The 23,209-nt window shown below is 33.4% G+C and overlaps 1 protein-coding gene across 1 annotated transcript; it reads left to right on the top strand.

Annotated features, from left to right (window-relative positions):
- The first annotated feature begins 3,609 nt into the window (after window positions 1–3,609).
- LOC122051187 lies at window positions 3,610–18,858 on the top strand. Its single transcript, XM_042612175.1, has 9 exons — window positions 3,610–4,017; window positions 4,477–4,656; window positions 4,782–4,884; window positions 4,973–5,052; window positions 5,135–5,212; window positions 11,848–11,939; window positions 16,837–16,948; window positions 17,052–17,177; window positions 18,524–18,858. Exons 1-9 carry the CDS (start codon window positions 3,736–3,738, stop codon window positions 18,641–18,643), a joined length of 1,173 nt encoding a protein of 390 aa, XP_042468109.1. The 5' UTR covers window positions 3,610–3,735; the 3' UTR covers window positions 18,644–18,858.
- The last annotated feature ends 4,351 nt before the right edge of the window (window positions 18,859–23,209 follow it).

Below are 23,209 nucleotides of genomic sequence, written 5' to 3'. Positions count from 1 at the left end.
ATCCAAATATTTACTTATTTGGTTCAAAAATGATTAAATAAGAAATAAATTATTAAGTGTTTAAAGCATATAAGGTATTTTAAAATATGTATGAGTAAATTATTCTGTTTAATTTTTATAATGAATAAAAAGAAAATAAAATAGTGTATATAAATAAGTTGAAATCCTAATTTAAACCTGAGTTAGATTCATTTGCATTCCATTAGTGATTGATTTAATGTGTCTCAAAGGTTTAGACCAATCGATTAATAATTGAACCAATGAAAAATATTTAATTAAATTTAAACAGAGTAAATTATATTTTTAAATTAATCCACCGACTGAATTTTTTTAATAAAAATCAAATAAATAAAACATTTATTTTATTTGATAAACTTGAAATAATTGATTTTCATTTTCAGTTTAATCAGTTTGAGTGAATTCATTCTTGATGGAACTGAATTATCCGAATTAACAAATATATTTTTTAAAAAAAAATTCTGAATTAATCGACAATAACTTTAATTTAATCGAACTTTTACTCATGTAAAGTTGTCAATTCTAATATTGTCTTCATATATATTTACATACGCTTTAGATTAAGGATTCCTTTGTGATGATAAATTTATAATCTAAATTTTGATAAAGTTGACAATTTTAAATTTCATAATAGTTATAGTATCTCATGTTGAGTCATTTAAAATAAGTTTTCAAAACTAAAAGTTCTGTTATATTAAAAAATTAATTTTATTATAAGAAATTGTAATTATTCTCTTGGTCTTAAATTTGAATTAATAATTTTAATTACGTAAATTACTTAATCAAAGTTGCCGAATATTCAAATCACACATATATGTCGAATCGAGGATGTAATTTTTGTAATTATCGAATTAGCGTTGACTGGTTAGTAATTGTTGACCGATATAATTGGTGTTCGACAGGGATCAACACTGAGGATGTTAGCTAGTGACCCTTGGTCCAAGTAAATTAGAAATAATTGGTTAGGTTGACTGATACATATGGTGAACATTTACCTGTATTTTAAAACTTCACATTCCACTCATAGAGTAAATCAAGAAATATGTGTGATTATCCGATTAACTTTTCTAGATTTGTCATTTCACAAAAAAAAAAAAAATCACAATAACCACATTTAGGATTCATACTATAGATGTCTATAGATGTCTAACCACTAAAGTGTCCCCAGAGTTAGTATCAAAATAGAATATTCATATTGTCATCCAGATATTTATAGTTCAAACCTCAATTATAACGTATTTGTATGAATTTCCTCCAAATAAAGAGTGCAATATGCTAGGCTTTTGTATTAGTTGCCGCGTGCACTTTCCCGATTTATCCTGATTTATCCTGATGACTAATGAAATACTTCCGTTTGCGAGATAACAATGATCTACATTGATCAACATCGTGGCAAAAAAGCGAATATGCTCGCCCGCAGCGTCCCCGCCAACCCGTCTTAGGGCCAACACAGAGGAGGTAAATCACGGACGACTACTAGCCTTTGGAATAGTGACTAGCATATAAGGGAGGTATTTACCTCAGCTTTACCGAGATTCGAACCCCAAACCTCATTGTGACAACACCTTATGCGATAGTCACTAGACCCATCCGAGGAGACGATACATTGACCAACATTGTGGCAAAAGACGATTCGCTTGCCCTTAGTGCCTCCGCCAGCCCGTCTCTAAGTCAATACGAAGGAGGTAAATCACGGGGGCTACTATCTCAAATAATGACTAGTGCATGAGGGATATATTGACCAACATTAATATTGCATTGAGTTGATTGGTCATTGATTGATGAACCCAAACTAACCAATTCAATCTCATTAAGTCATCCAACAACCAAATGGATCATGTTGAGTCTTCAAGTTTTGTAAGGTAGCTCCTATGTACGTTGTTCTAAATTTTTCCATCAAACCAAATCCTGATGTGCCACGGGGAGTGGTCACCCATAAGAATCAAATTTCAAAATTTATCTGAGTTGATAGACCAGAATCGTAAATTGGTCAACCACATGCTCAGTTAGCGCGCGGATGATGTGACAAGAAGATAAAATTCGAACAACTAAGCTTATCTAGATTGGTTGATAAATGTGTAAGGTGATCATTTGGTCGACATCTAAAATGACTTTTGATTGGTTATAGGACAAGTGTCGTTGTACTAATGGCCCATTTTGAGCGACATACAAGCATAAAAAAGTCATCCCTTGATAACTTATTTTTTATTATTTTATTTAAAACTTGTATGTTATTTTTTTTTATTGTAAGAAAAAGAGATTTATCTGCCTCTAGAAGATGTTCAAATTGAACAACAATAACGGTAGTAGAGTAGGAATATAGATTTTGAACCATGTAAAATTGATTTATGTATTTTCTTTGTTTATTTTTTATTTATTATTCTTTTATATAGTTTACTATCTTAAAATTTGATCCTCTAATAATTAATTTTGATGAAGTTGAAAATAAAATGATATTAATATATTTTTTACACATTATTTTATATTAAAAATATATACCGTCATAGTTATATATCTTTCGTCCCACATATTAAGATTAACAACATTGCGAGTGGAAAAACTTCTATAAATATCTTGGGACGACAATGTTAAAAAATATATTTTTCTCAACTTTTTAACTAAAATCAAATATACTATTAAATTAATTTTTTTTTTACGAATGAGAGTTTATTATAATAGCTTACTTCTCAGTCTATTACAGGAATTTGTTAATGGGGATAGATGTGCCAAATTTTATTGTGCAAATGAACCATGCCAGGAACACAAAATCATCTTGTTGCTACCCCTTTAATTTCTCTATATATAACAGAAACATAAGTGAAACCTAATTTAAATTCTCTATCAAATTTATAAAAAGAAATTAGCTTGAAAGCTCGATTACTTGGAAGCATCCTTTCCCAAATAGAGGGAAACAAAGAATGAAAATTTTAATTAGTTTTCTCCCTTCTCTATTTAGGAAATATAATTATATCAAATTATTATTATTATTATTATTACCAATAATGATTTAGTCTAGTGATAAGCAAGACACATTTAGAGAACTTAATTTAAATCAAAGGAAGATATTTAAATCCATATAAGGACATAATTAGAAGGGATTTATGGTTTTAAAACACCCATGTTAAAAATATTTTTTTTATATCTTAAATTTACTTTCATTCCATGTGAGCCAAAAATAGAAGGAAGAACAATATTTTTTCATTCAAACAAACCATTAGCCCCTTACTTTGCAAAGACATTATCCAAAAGTGAAGCTATGCGTTTAGAAGGAATTTATGTTAGCACCCATCGAACGTTTTTTACTTGCTAGAATAAGGAAATATAACTTTATCTTAGTTTACTTCTCTCCAAAATTTCTTTTTAAAAAATTAGATTTTTTTTTTCATTCTCTTTATATTCAATAAAAAAGATATTACTTTTTGATAGTAACAGAATTTATATTTTTTAGTGAAAATATTTTTCATATAAGGTTCAACTGTGAAAATTTTCCAAAGAAAATAAAATTTTTATTATTGGTGGTGTAGTTTTGAACAATTGATGCCCTACTCCAATTTAGGTTTTTTTTTAAATAAAAAAAGATCTACATTTTGAGCCGCCCAATTTGCCTTTGCAGAGGCCAAACAAGGAGGTAAATAAAAGCGAATTCGATCACTTCCGATCGTCTCTTGGGTTTCTGCAGCGCTCCTCCGGCTTCCTTCTCTCCCTCGAGTTTCCTCCATGGAATCTCTCTCCGGCTCGGCTGCCCTCTCCGGGAACGTTAATCCCTGCCTCACTTGCAGGCACTCTAGTTCGGCCCTCGTCAAACTCCCAGCCTTTGGATCCTGTTGCAGCGGAGTGCGCCGAAAGGATGCGTCTTTGATGCTTTCGAGTCCTTCGCAGCGTAGAATAAGACTAGGCAGGGCCTTTGCACTTGAAGCCTCCGGAGGAAGCGTGGAGGAAAACGGGGTTCTGTTGAGCGGGTTGAATTTCTCGATCGACGATGGACCATTATTGCTGGAGGTACTGTTTCTTTTTCCTCCTTCCTATCAGTTTAACTACCAAAAAAGAAGATGTTTTTTTGGTTGGAACTTGGAAGAATGAGAGTGATGCATACAAATTTATGAGAGCAACTTGGCGGTTGATTGTTGCCTACTGAATGTGTTTTGTTGTTCTGCACACAAATTATTTTACAATGAAATTGAAGAAATATCATGATAAAATGTATATCAATTCTTAAAAAGAAATGGGAAGCAACAACCTCTTTAGCCAATTTTTTGGTTTGTGAATATGGTTTGGTTTGGTTAGATTGTAGCATTGATCCGTTAGTAGTGGTGTCCTGTATCTGTTGATACGGGTCCTGCCTTCTTTGTCCAGTTGTCCTTGAATGGATTTTGTGCTGTTTACCAAATATAAAATGCTGCCTTGTTCCCTTGAACAAACTCAATTTGGTTACATGTTTCTCTCTCTCATCCTTTTCAGAGCGAGTTACCAAATGGTGGTTACCAGAGTTTCACGAGCAAAGAGCTGGAGACGGGAACACCTGCTACATTTGAGAATGATGGACTCTTCAGGTCACCAATTTTAGGTGGTGTACTAACTGCAACTTCCACCCATAATTTACCTCAGCCTTCTTTGGATGTCCGTAACCTAATGGAGCAGGTGATTTTGCCAAGATAAATTAATTGGAGCCTACCTTTATTTGCCCTATGTTTTATTATAAATTTAATTTTGCCAAATCTATTTATTTTCCATCTCTAATGCATTATTTTGTGTTTCAACTATAGGCCAGGTTTGGTCAGCTATGCACTATAATGTCACATATGCATCATCATCGTATAGGTTATCCTACTGGTTCATTGGTTGATTTTATTGTCGATTCACTTGGGCGTAAGTATCACTTTTAGTTAATACCTTATCTCTTCATCTAACTGTACCATTTAGTTATAGAGAATGTTATTTTTGTGCTTCTGTGCAGATCCAGTTTTTTCACTCTCTCCTCTAGCTATGCACACAAGGAATCTCCTGGAGGATTCAAGATGCTCTCTGCTTGTACAGGTGTAGCTTTTATTGACATTATCATCAATTTTTTGACTTTTTTCTGCTGTTTTGTCTGACTGAATGCATCTTTCAATTGAAGATACCGGGATGGAGTTCACTATCAAATGCCCGTGTTACAATATTTGGTGATGTGTTTCCACTTGAAGCCGATCAACAGGTTTTTAGTAGATACATGGAATTCAATTGCAGTCCTTTTATTTGCTAAATTGTTGGAACACTCTTAACATTCATAGCCAATAAATGATCATTTCTATATATGTAAAATTTCTGTCATCGATTATCGGTAACTAATCAAATGACATAAATCTATAGCCATCCTTTTGGTTACTTCTATAAATGGATGCCATGATGTAAGCTTGGTAAGTTATGATTATCAAGCATCCATTTTTACAATAAATACATACATTGGAATTGTAATCTGAATGCATTGACTTCACTGATTTGATTTGGTAGCTTTTGAGGATTAATGATTTAAATATGTTTTCTAGATGTCCATATAAATTGCAACCACTTACCTATATTTTATCAGGATTATACATCCTTGTGGGTTCTATTGATTGCATGTGCAGTATTCTGACCATATTATCTGAATACACAGCTGTATGTGGTTGAATTTCTGTTCATTACTAACCTTTTCTTACACCTTTGTGTGCTACACTGGCTTAATTTATTGAGACTTGACCTAGCTTTGATTGTTTATTCATTCTCAAATGGGATCTTTGACTCTTTCACCTAAAACTTTTACTTATGTAGCCACAGGGATACATAATTCTGTCATCAATGAATATGATTTTTCCACCACACTTGAGATGGCATCATAACCATTTATGGTCTTGGGACCTTTGGGTTAATATAATGGACTGTTAAGTGTGCATCTTCTTACCTACTTCTATTGTATTAGTTCTCTATTTATTATTACAATTTTCTCATGTTGTTAATATCTACTATGAATCTACATTAGGGCTGTAAACGAGCCGAGTCAAGCTCGAGCCAGCCTTGGCTCGAGCTCGGCTCGATTCGATTTAGATCAGCTCGGCTCGAGCTCGAGCTCGATCAATCTTATAAATTTAAGCTCGAGCTTGGCTCGATCATTTAATCCTAGGCTCGAGCTTGACTCGAAAAGCTCGAATTAAATTCAAGCTTTCGAGCTCGAGCTCAGCTCGAGTCATAACCTAAGCCAATTTTACAGTATTTTTTTTATATTGTAAATCAAACAATAACAAGTTTAAATAAATAATGATCAAATTCATCCCTAAAATTAAACATCAAAACATCAATTATTCATCTATGAGATAAAAGAAAACTACTTGAAGTTCAAACATCACAAATTCACAACACGTGAGATAAAAGAAAACTACTTGAAGTTCAAACATCACAAATTCACAACACGTGAGATAAAAGAACACTACTTGAAGTTCAAACATCACAAATTCACAACACATATCTCAAATTCTTAGTCTCAGATAATAAAAAACATAAATCAAAAACACAATTATCTCATAAAACACTATTCTTGTTGCCAAAATATCAAACTTCATCTCAAATTTCCAACAAAATTAACCAAATCCAAAAACATGATATTCTAAATTCAAGCCATCCAAAGTTCCAAACTGCTCAAAACACTAAATTTCTGCAACAATGAATATCTTCATCTCCATCTCAAATTCTCAATCATACCACCTATACTGCAATCTGCATTCAATAACATGAAGTAATATTAAGCTTAAGTTTAACTGCAATAGCACAATCTGCATTTAACAATAGTAAGTGATATTAAGCTTAACTGTAATAGCACAATAATTATACTGGAAACACATGTTAAACAAAGAACTAAAATCTTACTTACTTTAAGAGGTAGATACTGGAAGAACAATTTCTTGATAAGTTTTAGCTTTCTGAAAAAGTAAAAATCAGATCAATAAGTGATTAAATACATTAGTATGCAACTTAGAAAGCTAATAATGAAATTTAACTTACTTTAGTCTTCTTTTTCAGTCCATGTATATGTCGAAGCCAATCACCCCCACACAGTAGAGTTTGCATTGTGTTTGGAGAGAGAGATGAACGATAAGAATCAATAACTCTTGTCCCTGCACTAAATGTTGCTTCTGAAGCCACTGAACTCACTGGAATAGCTAAAATATCAGCTGCTATCTTTGACAATATTGGATATTGCATTCTATTCATTCTCCACCATTCTAAACACGAAAATTTTTTAGGAATCTCATTCTTCTTTAGACGGCCTTTTTCAAGATAATCTACTAATTCAGATCTCTTAGTCTCTGAAATTTCAACTTTTGCACAATAATCATCAAAATCATCCCAATTATACACAGAATTTTGTTGACTTCTTCTAGCACTTGAAGAACCAAAACTCTCAGGCTCAGATAAATGAGGTGTTCCTTTATTAGTTTCTTCAACAACATACTCCTCATAAAGAGAATTAATTATCTCCTTAACTTTTGAGATATGCTTAGAGGCATCCAATTCAGAATAAAGTTTAGGAAAACAAAATTCAACCGCAAACATTTTTTTGGTTGGATCTAACACAGCAGCTATAGCCATCAATAAATTACAATCACCCCAATACTTGTCAAATTTTTCTTTCATTTTGCTAGCTAGTTGCTTAAGAAACAAATCTTCATGTTGTGCATAAATATCCAATGCTGACTTTATTTTTTGAACTTCTTGAAGAAATAAATTTGAAGTAGGATACTCACTACCTGAAATAATGTGTGTGGCTGTCCAAAAAGACTCCAACAGTGAGCAAATCTTTTGAGCTTTATTCCATTCTCCTTCTTGAGGGCAGCAACCATAAAAGGGATCACGTTCTTTGAACATCTTAAAAGCTTCTTTGAACTTGAGTGCACAACTTAACATCTCAAAAGTCGAGTTCCACCTGGTTTTGAAATCACGAATCAATTATTTATCCTTCAACTGTAGTTGTTGCACACACTCTGCAAATTGCACACATCTTGCCTCTGAACGATTTACATATTCTACACTTTCCCTTATATTACCAATAATATCTTCAATCTCCCTCAATCCATCTTGAACGCACAAGTTCAAGATATGTGCACAACAACGAACATGAAATAAATTTCCTTCACATGCCAATGTTCTTGACTTTTGAATGGTATCTTTCATATATCGAATAGCCAAATCATTACTTGAAGCATTATCAACTGTAATAGTGAAAACCTTGTTTTCAATGCCCCACTCTTTCATACACTTGAAAATGGCATCAGAAATTTGAAGACCTCCCCTTGGTGGTGGAACGTTAATGAAACTTAAAACTCGCTTTTGTAAATTCCAACAAGAATCAATCCAATGCCCAGTGACAACCATGTATTCAATCTTTTGAGTCTTTGACTTCCAACAATCTGTTGTCAAACTTATTTTATCAACACACTCAAGACTCTTCTTCAACTTCTTTTTCTCAATCTCATAAATTTTCATACAATCTGTTCGGCATGTCGTCCTACTAATTTTTTGCCATTCCGGCATTCCACGCCTCATCATTAAATTGAACCCCTCTTCATCAAGAATGGTGAATGGGTGTTCATGCATCATGATCCAATGAGCAGCTGCCTCCCTCATTTGTTCCATGTCAAATTTTCCAGAATGCACAGTCAGAATGGATGGCGAAGCTGAATCAGTAGGCAAAAAATTCAACTTTGATTGTTGTTCAGCTGCTCGTAAATTAATTTTTCTCTTCACACAATTTAATCTATGTCTCAAAAGACTTGATGTGGCCCCTGATTTACCCAATGTAAAAATAGATTGACAATGTTTACATTTTGCTTTCTTTGATCTATCCACTGTGTCAAAATCATTCCAAACTTCTGAAATTTTTTTCCTTTTCTTTGTTTGGAATCCCTCTTCCTCTTTTGCTACAGCATTTTCTTGTGTTTCTTGACCAGCTGTGGCAATTTCCTTGTTGATCTCAAGATTAACCTCATTACTTTCAGCTATGACACTATTTATGGTAAGTGGAATAGATGACCCTTCTATAGACATAACTCATCAAGAGATAAAAAACTGCCAAATAAATTATAAAAAACTCAGAAGAAAAAAAAATAAAGTCGAGAGAATATAAATGATGAATTAGGACAGACTAAAAGTATGAATTTTACTATTGTTAAGACTTAAGAGAAGAATATACTCTTTCTTAATGGCTCAAGTTTTTAGATCATAGTGCTCACCAACCAGACTTTGCATGCAGAAAATGTATGTTTGAATCATGCACATTTAATTAACCTTAATGATAACAAATGCTGCAGATAACAGAACATAGGAGAAAACAGACCATACATAATTGTACACATTCATACCTTACTTTTAAGTTAAGCAGAAGAATGTGAGAAAACACATACACAATATCAAACATAAAAACACCAAATTAGTTCCCAAAACATTACAAATATTTATGTTGGATTAACTGGATGTAGCAATTTACTAAGTTACTTAAAAGTTAAAACTTGGATATTAGAATCCACTGTAGATCTACACCAATACGTCTGTTTTAAAAAACTTTACATATGGTCAGTCAGGCTGTTAGGTATCAAAATGCAGAGTTGATGTCCAGCACCAAAATGGAAGGGGCTTATGAGGAAGCCAAATAAGGCATTTGAAATCATGCTACATAGACAAAACGATGAGTGATAATTTCAAGTATTACAAAACAGGCACACAAGCAAAAGATAAAATCACAACAGAGCAAGTCAAATAATGGGAATCTAAGTAATGAAAATCCATGAAATAAGAAGAAGACCTTCAAGCAGAAGACAAATGCAAAATCGTCGCTTGAAAGATGTTCCTGCAGAACAGATAGAAGTGGATGATAAGTGAGAAGTAGAAATATAAAGCCAAGTTTTTTCAATGGTTAAACAAAAGAAACCACAAGGACAACACAAGCACAACAAATTTACCCAACATGTTAAACATCAAGTTGAACTAGACAAAGATATTAAAAACACATGAAAAGATGTCATGTATTTGTGATATCAACCAATAATATTAGCTTCTCGTCCTCACAGCAATGACTTGATGACATATGAGACAATGATAATCATAGCACTAAAAAAAAACGCATAGAAAAAGGAAGAGGTTTGTGGACTGTGGATCTTTTGAATGACCAATTTTGTGCATTTATAGCATCAAGAAAAAGGAAGAAATAAGAAACGCATAGAACACAGTGTTTTCCGAAAACTCACCAAAAAAAAAATGCACGCAAGTTTGTTCCTGACTGAGGGTGCGCTGAGACGCTGAGTAGGCATGGCGGCGACTGTTGAGTAGGAACGGCGGTGATTGCTAAGTAGGCGGCAATGGTTGAGAAGGCGGCGACGAAGGGAAAGCTGAGAAGGCGGCGACGAAGGGAAAGTTGAGAAGGCGGAGACGAAGGGAAAGTTGAGAGGTTGAGAAGGCGGTGACGAAGGGAAAGTTGAGAAGGCGGCGACGAAGGGAAACTGGGAAAGTTGACAGGCTTGAGGCTTGAGCGTTGAAATTAGGGTTGTAACTAAAATCTGATATTTAGGAATTTAGAAATTAGAATTTAAGAATTGAATTTAGGTTTTAAAATTAAACTTTTAAAACTTACAGTTTTACCCGGTACTTATTGTTAATCATGTAATGGCACTAAATTTATTAATAGTTACACGAATAAATAAAAATCATATATTATATATATAGCCTGGCTCGAAAAAGCTTGACAAGCCATCGAGCCAGTATTATTTCAGCTTGAACTCGGCTCGAATACTAAACGAGCCGGCTCGAGCTCGGTCAAAATCAAGCTCGAGCCAAGCTTTGACCGAGCGGCTCACGAGCGGCTTGACTCGTTTACAGCCCTAATCTACATTATGTGCATGCCTTAAGTGACTTAGGCAAAGTTTGACATTGCATTTGTATTCCAAAAAGTGCATTTATGAGATGTACTTTGTGCTAAAGCGGATTGTGTGGTACTTGTTTAGTGTTTGATAATTTGCTTCTCAAAATTTCTTTTGATACAACAATGTTTATAACCTTCAACTTTTTGTAGAAGCGCACTTGGGAACACTTTAAGTAAAACAAAGATAGCACTGCTAAAACATATAGAAAATTAATTATGCATTTACATCTCATTTATTCAATATATCATTGTTATGTTGAAATATACCTGTCTTAATGATAAAAAAAATATTATATCGATGGGGTTAGGAAAGCGAAATAAGCACTTCATGAATGATTTAATTGTACATGTGGTAGTATGAGTGTGAAGCACCCCGGTTCAGTACACCACTCATCCAAATTATGAATAGCTATCGGCATGCTCTCAATACCATGTGGTGAATAGATGGGAGTCCATTCTATCCCAAATTGATTAGTTAGGAGGCAATCCACCCTCGGCATATGCACTAGCAATCAGCTCACTTGTCCATATGGATATGGTCTGGAGTACCATGACACTAGAAGAAAATTTATACACACAATGTTAACTCCATTAATTGCTTTTGTTTGACAAAGCACTTGCAAGGCCTCAAATAGCTTCCTACTATTACATTATAAGTACCACATCTGTAAGTAGAGAATACTTGTGTTATAATATTAATTATTATGTTCTTCTTGGGCAAATTGTATGTTCATTTGCTAGTAGAAATTCGCTTTCTAATTGTTGCTGAATGCTGAGCATATTTACATTTTTGGTATTTCTGTTGATGTTTTACTGGATATTTGTATAATAATATAAATTCTTATCTGATCAATGAAAAAGATTACCTAGCAATCAATGTTCTTTATAAGCAGTGGATTTTCTAGGAATGGGCTCGCCAACAATTTGCTGCAAAACACCTACAATGGGCATCCCAACAATGGAGCAACTTCTACTATTACAGGATGCAAAACATTAGGTAAGCCATCAATTTATTTCCACAGTATTAATTTGATTTTCCACTGAGTAGATCAAAGATAGTGGTCGATCTACTATTTGTTTTTTGTAGTTGTGCAGCAACATATTGAACTTCAAAATAGGCAGTTTTTTGTTTGTTTAGACATGGTATAGTTGGATGCTATGATACTTCTAGTTGAAAATTAGAAATATGCAGTAATATTAAGAAAAGTAGGATCAATAGAACAAAGATAGAGTAAGGAAAGATAGGGGATTAGTGATTTAAGAAATTCTTACATCTCTCCTTATTTTCCTACACCATGGTTTTTAAATTAACATGCGGTATGATTTCAATTTATGGAGTGCATATCAAGGCCCTATAGTAGCACTGCATGCAAATATGCAAATGGTCCTCCACTTTTAAAAACAACAAAGCCTACTTTGTTGTGCTTGGATAGACTCTTATATTCTTAGAAGTGAGTTACTTCAATGGAAGAGACAGCTATCTGTTTGATAAAATAATTTAGTTGATAAAATGTAGTAATTGCAGCCCAATGCATCAAGCACCCATATGGTGTGTTTACTTGGAAATAGGAAGCAAAAGAGATGAAGTTTGTCATTTTCTTCCATTTACTTGGAATGAAGAGGCAGAAGAGGAAGAAATTTTTTTTTAATTCTTTTCAATTTCATTTATTTTCATATCAAGTGGAAATAGAGGGAAAAAATTGTCCCTAATAAAGACAATATTTACTTTTTCCCTTTCAGTTCTGTCAAATAAAACAAGATGGGTGGAAGGAAATTGATATATAATTCCTGTGTTTGCTTTCCAAATTAATCTGCTTTGTTTTCTCCCATTTCCTCCCTTCTAGGTAAACACTAGTAGTCAAGGAAATGAACTCAAAAACTAATTCATCATTCAAACAATTTGGATCATTCAATTTAGCAAAATAACCCATGTGGCTAAATGTCCTACCTATACTCTGTTAGAACTTCAAATGATCACCGAGAAAACTAGTTGTTTTTTTGGTGAAATATAGGATATCCTTACTTCCTTGTGTACCTATAGTTGTTAATTAGTTAAGTAGTCTCTTAGAAGATCTTTAAGGATATGGATAGTTATTACCCAATTCTCTCTCTCTCTCTCTATATATATATATATATATATATATATATATATATATATATATATATATATATATATATATATATATTCTTTATTTTCTAGATTAGTATTATCTATAAGTAGGGTTGTATAATATGATTTTTATAAGTTAATAAAATTTTAATTTCCAAAATGATATCGGAGCCAACTCTAGTTGTCTCTCTAAACTGTATCCATATCTCCAAATTCTAACTATTTCTCCAAACCCTAATTGTCTCTCTTGTCTCGAGCATTACATGTCTACTAACACTAGCCTCCTTCTCTTCTATTGTCACACAATCCTATGGAATCAATTACGAAGAAACTTTCACTCCTATAGCCAAATTAGTACAGTTAAAGTTTTCCTATCTCTGGCTACAAATCTAGACTCTTCACTTCATCGATTAGATGTCAAGAACGCTTTTCTCAATGGAGACTAGGCGGAAGAAATATACAAGCCACAATCAACAAAATTGTAGATTGAAACAATCATTGTACAAATTCAAATAATTCCCAAGAGTTTGGTTTGACAATTTACTAGAGTAATAAGTATTAGTAGTATGGTTATCTACAATGTCACACATATCACAGCCTCTTTATTACATGTTCAACTCAAGGGAGAATTGCTATTCTTATTGTATATGTGGATGATATTAGTCTAAGAGGACATCATATTCTTGAGATAAACACACTCAAGAGTCTATTAGTCAAAGAATTCAAAATTAAAGATTTGGAAAGCCTCATGTATTTTTTGTGGAATGGACAGTCAAACACAGGAATCTCAGTCTCTCAACGAAAATATGCTTTGGACCTTCTGAAATAAACATGAATGCTCAAATACAAGTCAGTAGACACTCCCATGAACTCAACAATCAAACTAGGAACCAAAGAGGATTGTGCACCAGTTCATAAAGGCAGATATTAAAGGCTTGTGGGAAAACTATATACTTATCACATACAAGACCTGAAATTGGCTACTCAGATATTACAGTGAGTCAATTCATGAAGAATCCAATGAAGAGCACATAAAGGCAGTCTATAGAATCTTGGCATATTTAAAACTAACATTGTGAAAAGTCTTATATTTTGGGAAATCACAAAAGCATTAAGTTAAATGATGTAGTGTCAAGAAGCAATGCAGATGTCAAATTTAGAGCAATGCTGTATGGTGTGAAAGGATGTGGTTACAAAGACTATTAAGGGGTTAAGGATCATTGTTAAAGAACTTATGTAGATGTTTTGCTATCAATATTGCAAAGAACCTAGTGCATCATGATAAAATATACATGTGGAGATTGATCACCACTTCATATAGGGAAAGATAGAAGAAGAAATAATCAAGTTATTGCATTCACTAACTAGTGTTTGGACAATAGATATCCTTACTATGGCTCTACTAAGGAAGAACTTTAAAGATTTAAACTTCAAACTAGGCTTAATCAATGTCTACAACCCAACATAATGAGTGTAATAGCCATATATATATATTCTGTTTTAGTCGTTGCTGATTTTTCCCTTTTTTAAACTCTTTTCTTATTTCAAGACGTGGTATCATCTATAAGTAGGGTTGTACAATATGTTAATATAATTTTAATTTCCAACATAAAACTAATAAATAAAATTCCTTGACTTTTATCAGCATTATGCTTTTGTTCAAAGCCCAGTGAATTGAATTGACTGAACCGGGAACTGGATGCGTCTCCAGCTTGGTATCTATAAAATGAAAAAAAGGATAATTTTAACCTGGTCATAACCAGATGCAAGTGGAACTAGATTGAACTCAGCGTTATCCTCTTTTTGTAGTAAACTGGGATTGCCTGTGATCAACTGAATTACTGAATTACTAATCCTTACTTCATTGTGTGTTTATCTCCTCTTGGCATCAATAAAGAAATGTTTCCTTCTAACTATTCATCCCTTCCTTTAATTACCGAGTTCAATTGCCAGATCCATCTTTTTCTGTCTTGCATTGACTAGTCCATCTAATGTAGGTTGCCATTCTTGTCTTCAACCTTAAACACCAAAGAGTGAGATGTTTTGAGTTTCCAATTATTCAGTCAACAACTTCCATGAAAATCTAGATCATCTACTTTCCCCTTCCATTACTGTCAGTTCAGCATGAGATCTGTGTTTATACTTTACAGTTACACATAAGTTTAACATTTGTCTCCCTTTTGTACTTTCTCCTGAGTAAAATACCTATTATATGAGTAGCTTAGGAATTATCTATTTGTACCTAAAGTTGATTTTCTATTATATGAGAGTTGATCGGCTGTTTCATTTTTAAAATATTCTAGAAGAATCTAGTTTTTTAACCATATTCTCAAAATTTATTTATAACTTTTGTTAAGATATCTTTATATTTTATGTGATCCAACAATTAGGCCTACATGGTTGTGGGAATGGACTGCAAAATTAGATCATAAATTTCGGGATTTCCTTCTGATATTGGTACATTTTTTCATTTAGCAATTTTAAATAATTCTCTAATAGCATAGTCATTAGTATTGTGGTTCATACGGTAGGATCTTATGATCTTACCACTCAACTTAGTTGGCCCAAATCTCATGAGATCAAAACCGGGATGGATCTTATGAACCTACATTCCAATCCTAGTTTCCTCACCTTTCTTGCATGAATCCAACAAACTTAATTGAATTGTGTATAAAATCACCTACCAATTGAAATCTTGAGGTTACTAGTGAAACTTATAGCATTTGTTGTGTGTGTATCATTTTAGAAAATTTTCAACATTATGAGATTGTGTTTTTTTGGTAAACTTCAAACTTGAAGAATCCATTTTACTTATCACTAATAATATTCATACTAATCATTATTTTTAATTAATTGAATAATGTTTTCTTTGTTCTCACTCTACCCCTTGCACAGTCTAATTTAATAAATTCAACTCTTCTAACTATAATATTAGTTAACTGTCTGTGAATGTGTTTGTACCATCTAAACCAGAGACACGACCCACCCATTCACCCCCAATATGAAATTCTTGGCTCCTCACATTTTATCATCTATTGAATCTACATCTAATTGTTGTCGATTATTATTTTTTTATTCTTTCTTGTACTCTACACGTCCATCTTAACCTCCTTTTGTACATGTGATTCCCTAGCAATTCAACACTTCATTCTATATAGTATGGCAACAAATTTTCTTTTAGCCTAAACAGAACACAACAATCACACAAGACTCTCTTTACTGTATGCATTGTTAACTGGACATCTGTGTGATAGTCGGCAACAGCCTCTAATCTGACTCTATTTTTCTAGATGAATTTTTAGTACAACCATTAGATTCTCCAACTAAACAGGTCCCTTCTCTGTGTTAACACCCACACTGTAACATGCATAGTCGGGAACTGATCTCTGCCACACACAAGCTTTTTTATAACTTAGCTCGTATAAGTACAGAAGTATTTGCCAATTTTTTACCAGTTCAATTCCAATTAAAGGTATTTACGATATGCAGTATGACCGAAGTTATGTTCTCATGTCTCCAAATACTTTGCCTAAATTTTTTGAAGTTCCTATTTCCAGATTTTATTCTGAAGTTGTTTTTAATTCATAGTGGCTAACCTTTTTGCCATCTAAGAAGGTGTAGAGATTGACAGATTCTTATGAAATGTGTTCTCATAACTTTGTTGCTCATTTCTTTATGATTGTTTTGTTTATTGTATGAGTTAGTATTTTTCCTAGCAATATAATATAGAATAAAGCATGTATCCTGCTATATAATGACTAATATAGTTTTCAACATTGCTCAGTGACATATATTTTATTGGAGGATTTGGAACTGTTGCGTGGGTGGATGTGAAGGAATATGAAACCATGAAACCCGATAAGATTGCTGCTGAGAGTGGAGAACAAAATTTGAAGGTAGGCTTCATACTCTTGCTTATGTTTTGTTTCCATTTTCAATATTATTTTTGTAGGGTGAAATGGTCTCTTCTAAACATCTCATCTTAACATGCCATGCTAGGAACTTAATGCAATGTTTTCGAAGAAACTTAAAGATATCTTATCAACAAAAGTTGAGATAGATGATGCTGCCTTCATATCTGTAGATAGTAAAGGCACTGATGTTCGGGTTCGACAAGGCGCACAGGTATGAGTTATCACTGAAAAGAAAGTGAAAATTATGCGTGCTTTCTTACAAGTCTTTTCGTTGTTTCATGAGCAATTACCATTCCTTCGATTTTTTATAATTGTGCGCCAAAATTCTCAATCTGGTCAAAATCAAACACAAATGATATTAAAATCTATTGAATCACTGCTAATTATGTTTTTTAAAAAATCTTTTGATCTTCCTTTATCTCTTACACCTTCAACTCTAATTGATTCAGGTCAAACTTAAAAAATATTAGTCGTCTTTGGACATGTTTATGTCATCTAGAGCTCTTGAATCTTTGATCTTCCTTCACTCCTTACAACTTCAACTTGAACATATTTGTCATTTTAACTTATTCTCTCTTATTTTATCATCTTTTATAGCTGCACAAGATATTTGATATGCATCTTTGTCAGTAACCTCATTATGTTGTTAATGATATTTTTATCAATTATTACTGACCAGTTGAATAATAGATCCAACTATCATTTCTCTTGCTGCTTCTCTCTCTTTCACCAAATATGTACACATCGATGAAAACTCTGGTCCATGGAATATGATGGATGGTACCAGTCTTGTTAATTGTTATGTTTAAACCTAATGAGCACACACCAATCACAAATAACTCGTACAGGTCATCTCCATTTCTATCAATAATTTTTTTTGTTATTAATGAAATTTTCATCAATTGTCACCGACTTATTGATAGTAAATCTAACCTTCACGTCTGTTGCAGCTTTTCATATTATTGAAACACATTTCATCTGTTCTACTAATAAATCCTCATGTTCCACTGATTTATCTATTAACTGAGGTAATCATACAACATGATTTTAATCATCACCTACATTTCAATTATGTTTCTGTGTAATTGCCGACTCTAAAAAATTGTTCCAGTTAGGTCCATTTGTCGTATGTACTCAGTAGCACGTAATGATACACAGCATCCACGTTGGCATTATAATCTTGGTCAATCGCCTCATCAACATCATGTTATCATCTCAAACGGACATACTACCATGGACAACCCACGAATGCTTAGTGGCAAAGTCAGCAACTTGCTACTTGCCATTGAATAGAGCAAATTTTAAAATGAGAAAAATGATTTTGGCCAATTTAATATCGTTCACTAACCATATAGTTAAACCCTACCTTAGACGCTCAGTTATGCCAAGTGACAGCAATGCTGCTACTATTGTTTTTCTTTTTTGGGCGCATTTATTTTTTGAGTTTTTTTTGGTTTCTTCCATCATTGTTTCAGGCATGTTAGGCATTTGGATATGTTTCAACATAATATTGGTCTTGTTGATATTGAACGGTTTACTTGGGACTTCATCTTGCAGTTTAGCATTCGAAGGATATCCTTCGAGGCTGAACGTGAAATTCAAACTCTGGATGATGCAAAAGCTGCTCTTGTAATGATAATAAAAAGGCATCGCAAGTCGAAATCCTCAACCGAATAATTTCTTTGTTAGCTTTTATGTAACTTAATATCTCTTTTCTTCTATAGTGAGACATCCGAATGGCTATTTAGTGACTCGGAGAGGGACATTTGAAAGTTAATTTGCTAAACTATTTGTTAGAAGTTTTTTTTTTGTTCTTTTAAAAACATATGTCCCGGATATTTTTAGGTGTGCACATTGGTTTTTTTTTTATCAAAGATCCGTATAATTGTTTACTCTCCCTTATTTGAATTACTTTTTGGTAGTGTTTTTGGACCATGTTATATTATCTTCCTTTTTAAAATCACTTGATCATGAAGCTTTAGTTCATTGTTGCATGTGATTATGATTGTAATGCGTAGCAAATTAAAGAATTAAGATATTTATAAAGTTTTTCCATATAATTTCGAGTAACGAGTTAGAAAAGATGGATGCTAAAATTTATCTTGAGATATTCATCTTTCCTCTTTATTAGTAAAAGGAAAGTATAGATAAACCGTTCATCCATCAACTTATCTCTTCGACGTTCAACTTGTCTCTTTAAGGGAGTCTATTAAATGACCACAAATCCTACCTAGATCTCTTTGAAGAGATGGAACTAATTTTCTGGAATCCTTTTGAATTGTCCGAGCAAACACAAACTCAAACTCGAGTCTTTTTTGATAATTGATCAAACCAAAACTCTATCCACATCCTTTGACTCACTTAATGCAAATTGGATCTTACTCATCAAGTTGACTCACCCAATTCAAGTCAAAAGTCACTACTCAGGTCCAATTCAGTCACTACAGACCCCTTTCGAGCCATCCCTAATCCTTCCTATTCTTTGCTCATTTAATTAAAGTCAAAATTCAACTCTCAGTCCATCTACTAGAATCCTTTGAAGCCATCTAATTAAAGTTAAAATTCAATATGCAAATCATCCAGCAAATCATTAAGTTGATTCGGGTCACTGATCGATTCAAATAAACAATGCTAGAAACAACATTTTAGGTGAAGAAAAAAAATTCTACTTTTATCCATCTGAATTGTTTAGTTAAATGCCGTGCCAATCTGATTCTTTTAAGAATTTAATGGTCAGCAAGCTCATTTTCAAGTCCTTTGAATCGTTTTGAATTTAATCCTAATCCTTTTGAGTCATCTCATGAAATCTTAATTGTTTCTCTTAAATTTCATCCAAACCCACAACTTGAACATAGAAGATTATGGATATTATAACAAAATATATACTCGTGAATATGGACTACACTATACGAGATATCTTACTATGATCGAAGGATATAGGGATGTAAATGAACCAAATGGTTCGCGAGCTATTCGGAGCTCGATTCGGTAAAAAGCTCATTCGAGTTCGTTCGTTTATCTTATCGAGCAAAGCTCGAGCTCGATTTCGAGCTCGACAGTTTTATCGAGCCGAACTTGAGCTTAAGGATATTCAGTTCGTGAGCTCGTGAACATGCTCGTTTATAGGCTCGCGAGCTAAAAAAATGAGCCTTAAAATGAGCCTTAAACCGAGCCAAAAAATGAGCTATAAAACGAGCCAAAAAACGAGATCTAAAACGAGCCTTAAAATGAGCTTTAAAATGAGTCAACAAATGAGCTCTAAAATGAGCTAAAAACGAGCTCTAAACGAGCCCGAAAACGAGCCTGAGCTCTCTTAACGAGTTAAGCTCGTTAACTTTGATAATCGAGCTAATAACGAGCCGAGCTCGAACTATTCGCGAGCTTGATAATTCTAAAACGAGCCGAGCTCGAGCCTTGTGATAAAAGCTCGATTCAAGCTTAAGCTGAGCTCGAGCCTGAATATAACTTAAACGAGCCGAGCTCGAGCCTAATACTGTTCAGCTCGGTTCGACTCGTTTACATCCCTAGAAGGATACAATAATACGAATTGAATATTTGAACTCGAAGTCTACGAGTGGATATATATTTACTTTAGAAAGTACAGTCATTTTATGGAAATCTTTTAAACAAATATTAATAATCAGATCTACGATAAAATCTGAGCTTGTAGCTTTTAACAAATGTGGTGAAGAGACTGAATGACTATGATAATTCTTAGAAGATGTTCTTGATGGTCGAAATCAATACCGACAATTTACATACATTGCGATAGTCAATCAGCAATTGACCAAGCACAGAGTCATCTGTGTATTAGTAAGTCTAGATATATACGTCGTAGAAATAATATCATTAGACAACTACTCTCAATGGGAGTTATCACTATTGACTATGTGAAGTCAAAAGATAACCTAGCAGATCCGCTAATCAAAGGGTTAAACAGAGAGTTAATTGCAAGAGTTCATCGTGAGGGATGAGCTTGATGACGATATGAAATGTTGATACAAAGAAAACCTAACTTATGCGGACTAAAAATCTTAAGAACTAGATTCAAAAGAACAACTTAATTACACCGACAAAATTGCTTATTGTAGGGGAACCACCCAATGGATCAATGAAAAATGGAGGTTAAACACATGACTTTTAATGATCAATCTCGTAATGTGGATTACTCTTAAGAGATCATCTATATGAGAAAGAAGTGAGATCGTTTTAAAGAGAATTGGAGATCACCTATATTAATTTGTCATAAAGCTAGGTAAAACCCCCTCTCACAAATGTCTGAATTTGTATATGTCCACATTAACGTGGCATACAAAATTCACGGTGTTTGAGGTAATTTTATTTGTCATAAGTTAGATTGATAAAATAAAAGAGGTAAAACTTCTTCTTACAAACAATTGGATTTGTATACGTCCACACTAACATGACATATAAAATTCATGGTGTTTAAGGTTGACAAGATAATTAATGGGTAAGACCCTCCTCTTACAAATGTCTGAATTTGTATATGTCTATACTAAGGTGACATACAAAATTCACGGTGTTTGAGGTGTTGGTGAATTTAAATGATATTGTTTTGAGGAATCAATATTATTTTAAATTCTAAAGTTTTGAACAAATATTTGATCGAAGACAGACCAACTATTAATTTTATTTGTCATAAAAATAGGTTGACAAGATAATAAAATTAATGGATAAAATCTCCCCTTACAAATGTTTGAATTTGTATATGTCCACACTAACGTGGCATACAAAATTCATGAGGATTTTGAGGTGTTGGTCTTGACCAAATATTTTTGTGATTCTTAAGATTTAAAATGTTTTTCAATCCTTTAGCTGTTATACTAGAGAATAGACATAGTAGTCCCAATTATAATGATTGGAAACAAAACTTGGACACTAAGGTGGACTGCCCTCTCAGAATTGAAAACAATAAAGGTGTATTTTATTCTAGTTATTGAAACATGTTTAGTGGTGTTATCTACCGTTACCTGGTGTGTAGATACAGGAGCCACTGATCATATCTGCAATTCATTACAGGGGTTCCAGGAAACCCGACAACTATATGAAGGGAAAATCACCATCTACATGGACACTGCTGCAAAAGTAGTAGCTGTTGTAGTGGGAGATGTTTATCCTCTGATAGGAATAAAACATGGATTTTGAGAAATTGTCTTTATGTACCAAGTTTTAGAAAGAACTTGATTTCAGTTTCTAAACTATTCAAAGAACTTGATATTCTGTCTCTTTTGATAACAAAGTTGTTATCAAGAAAAATAGGGAAGTTATCTATTCTGGTACGTTGGTTGTCAATTTATATATTCTAAATCTAATAACTCCCATGATGCAACAAATGTAAATTAATAACACATCTTCTAACTCTAATAAGAGAAAGCAACTTTCAAAAATGAACCAATCATATCTTTGACATCTAAGGGTAGGTCATATTAACTTGAGTAGGATTCAAAGGATAATAGCTGATGAACTTTTGGGTTCATTGGTGGTGGAAAACTTTCCAACCTACGAGTCTTACTTGGAAGGAAAAATGACCAAGAGACTTTTTAAGTCTAACGGGTGTAGAGCCAAAGATGTGTTGGGATTATTCTGATTTGTGTGGACTTATGACTATCCAGGTAAGAGGTGGTTTCGAATATTTCGTCTCTTTTATAGATGACTATTCGAGATATGGGTACATTTACTTGATGCGTCGCAAGTCTAAGTACTTTGATAAGTTCAAAGAGTATAAGGCTGATGTGGAGAAACATCAAGGTAAAAGTATCAAGATACTATAGTGAGATCGTAGTGACGAGTACCTCTTAGGAGAGTTTAGGGGTCACTTATCAGAAGTCGGGATTCAATCCCAATTGACTGCACCTGGTACACCCCAATAGAATGGTGTGGCAGAATGAAGGTATAGGACTCTTATGGAAATGATTAGATCAATGATGAGTTATTCAGAATTACCAAATTCGTTTTGAGATATACTCTAGAAACGACAATGAACATAGTGCCTTCTAAAGTCAGAACCCTCTACTCCCATAGAATTATAGAATGGACATAAGTCTAGTCTGAAGTATATTCGAATTTGGGGTAGTCCAACACATGTGCTAAAGGGAGACACTGATAAGTTGGACAAGAGTTCACTTGTTTGTGGGTTATCCTAGAGAAACGAAAGGAGGTTTATAGTCTTAAAAATCATAAGGTCATTGTTGACATCAATGCCCGATTTTTAGAAGAGGACTA

The sequence above is a fragment of the Zingiber officinale genome, chromosome 3A, assembly GCF_018446385.1.
Source record: "Zingiber officinale cultivar Zhangliang chromosome 3A, Zo_v1.1, whole genome shotgun sequence".
In the NCBI taxonomy this organism is placed as follows: domain Eukaryota; kingdom Viridiplantae; phylum Streptophyta; class Magnoliopsida; order Zingiberales; family Zingiberaceae; genus Zingiber; species Zingiber officinale.
The sequence above is the reverse complement of the archived record's forward strand: the minus strand, read 5'-3'. Positions and strand labels throughout refer to the sequence as shown.

Bases quoted from the DNA above. Each gene is read 5' to 3' on its own strand.
- LOC122051187 (XM_042612175.1), top strand. From the start codon at position 3,736: ATGGAATCTCTCTCCGGCTCGGCTGCCCTCTCCGGGAACGTTAATCCC. The intron at 4,018-4,476 runs GTACTGTTTCTT...CATCCTTTTCAG, and splicing joins ATGGACCATTATTGCTGGAG to AGCGAGTTACCAAATGGTGG. The intron at 5,053-5,134 runs GTGTAGCTTTTA...TTTCAATTGAAG, and splicing joins GATGCTCTCTGCTTGTACAG to ATACCGGGATGGAGTTCACT.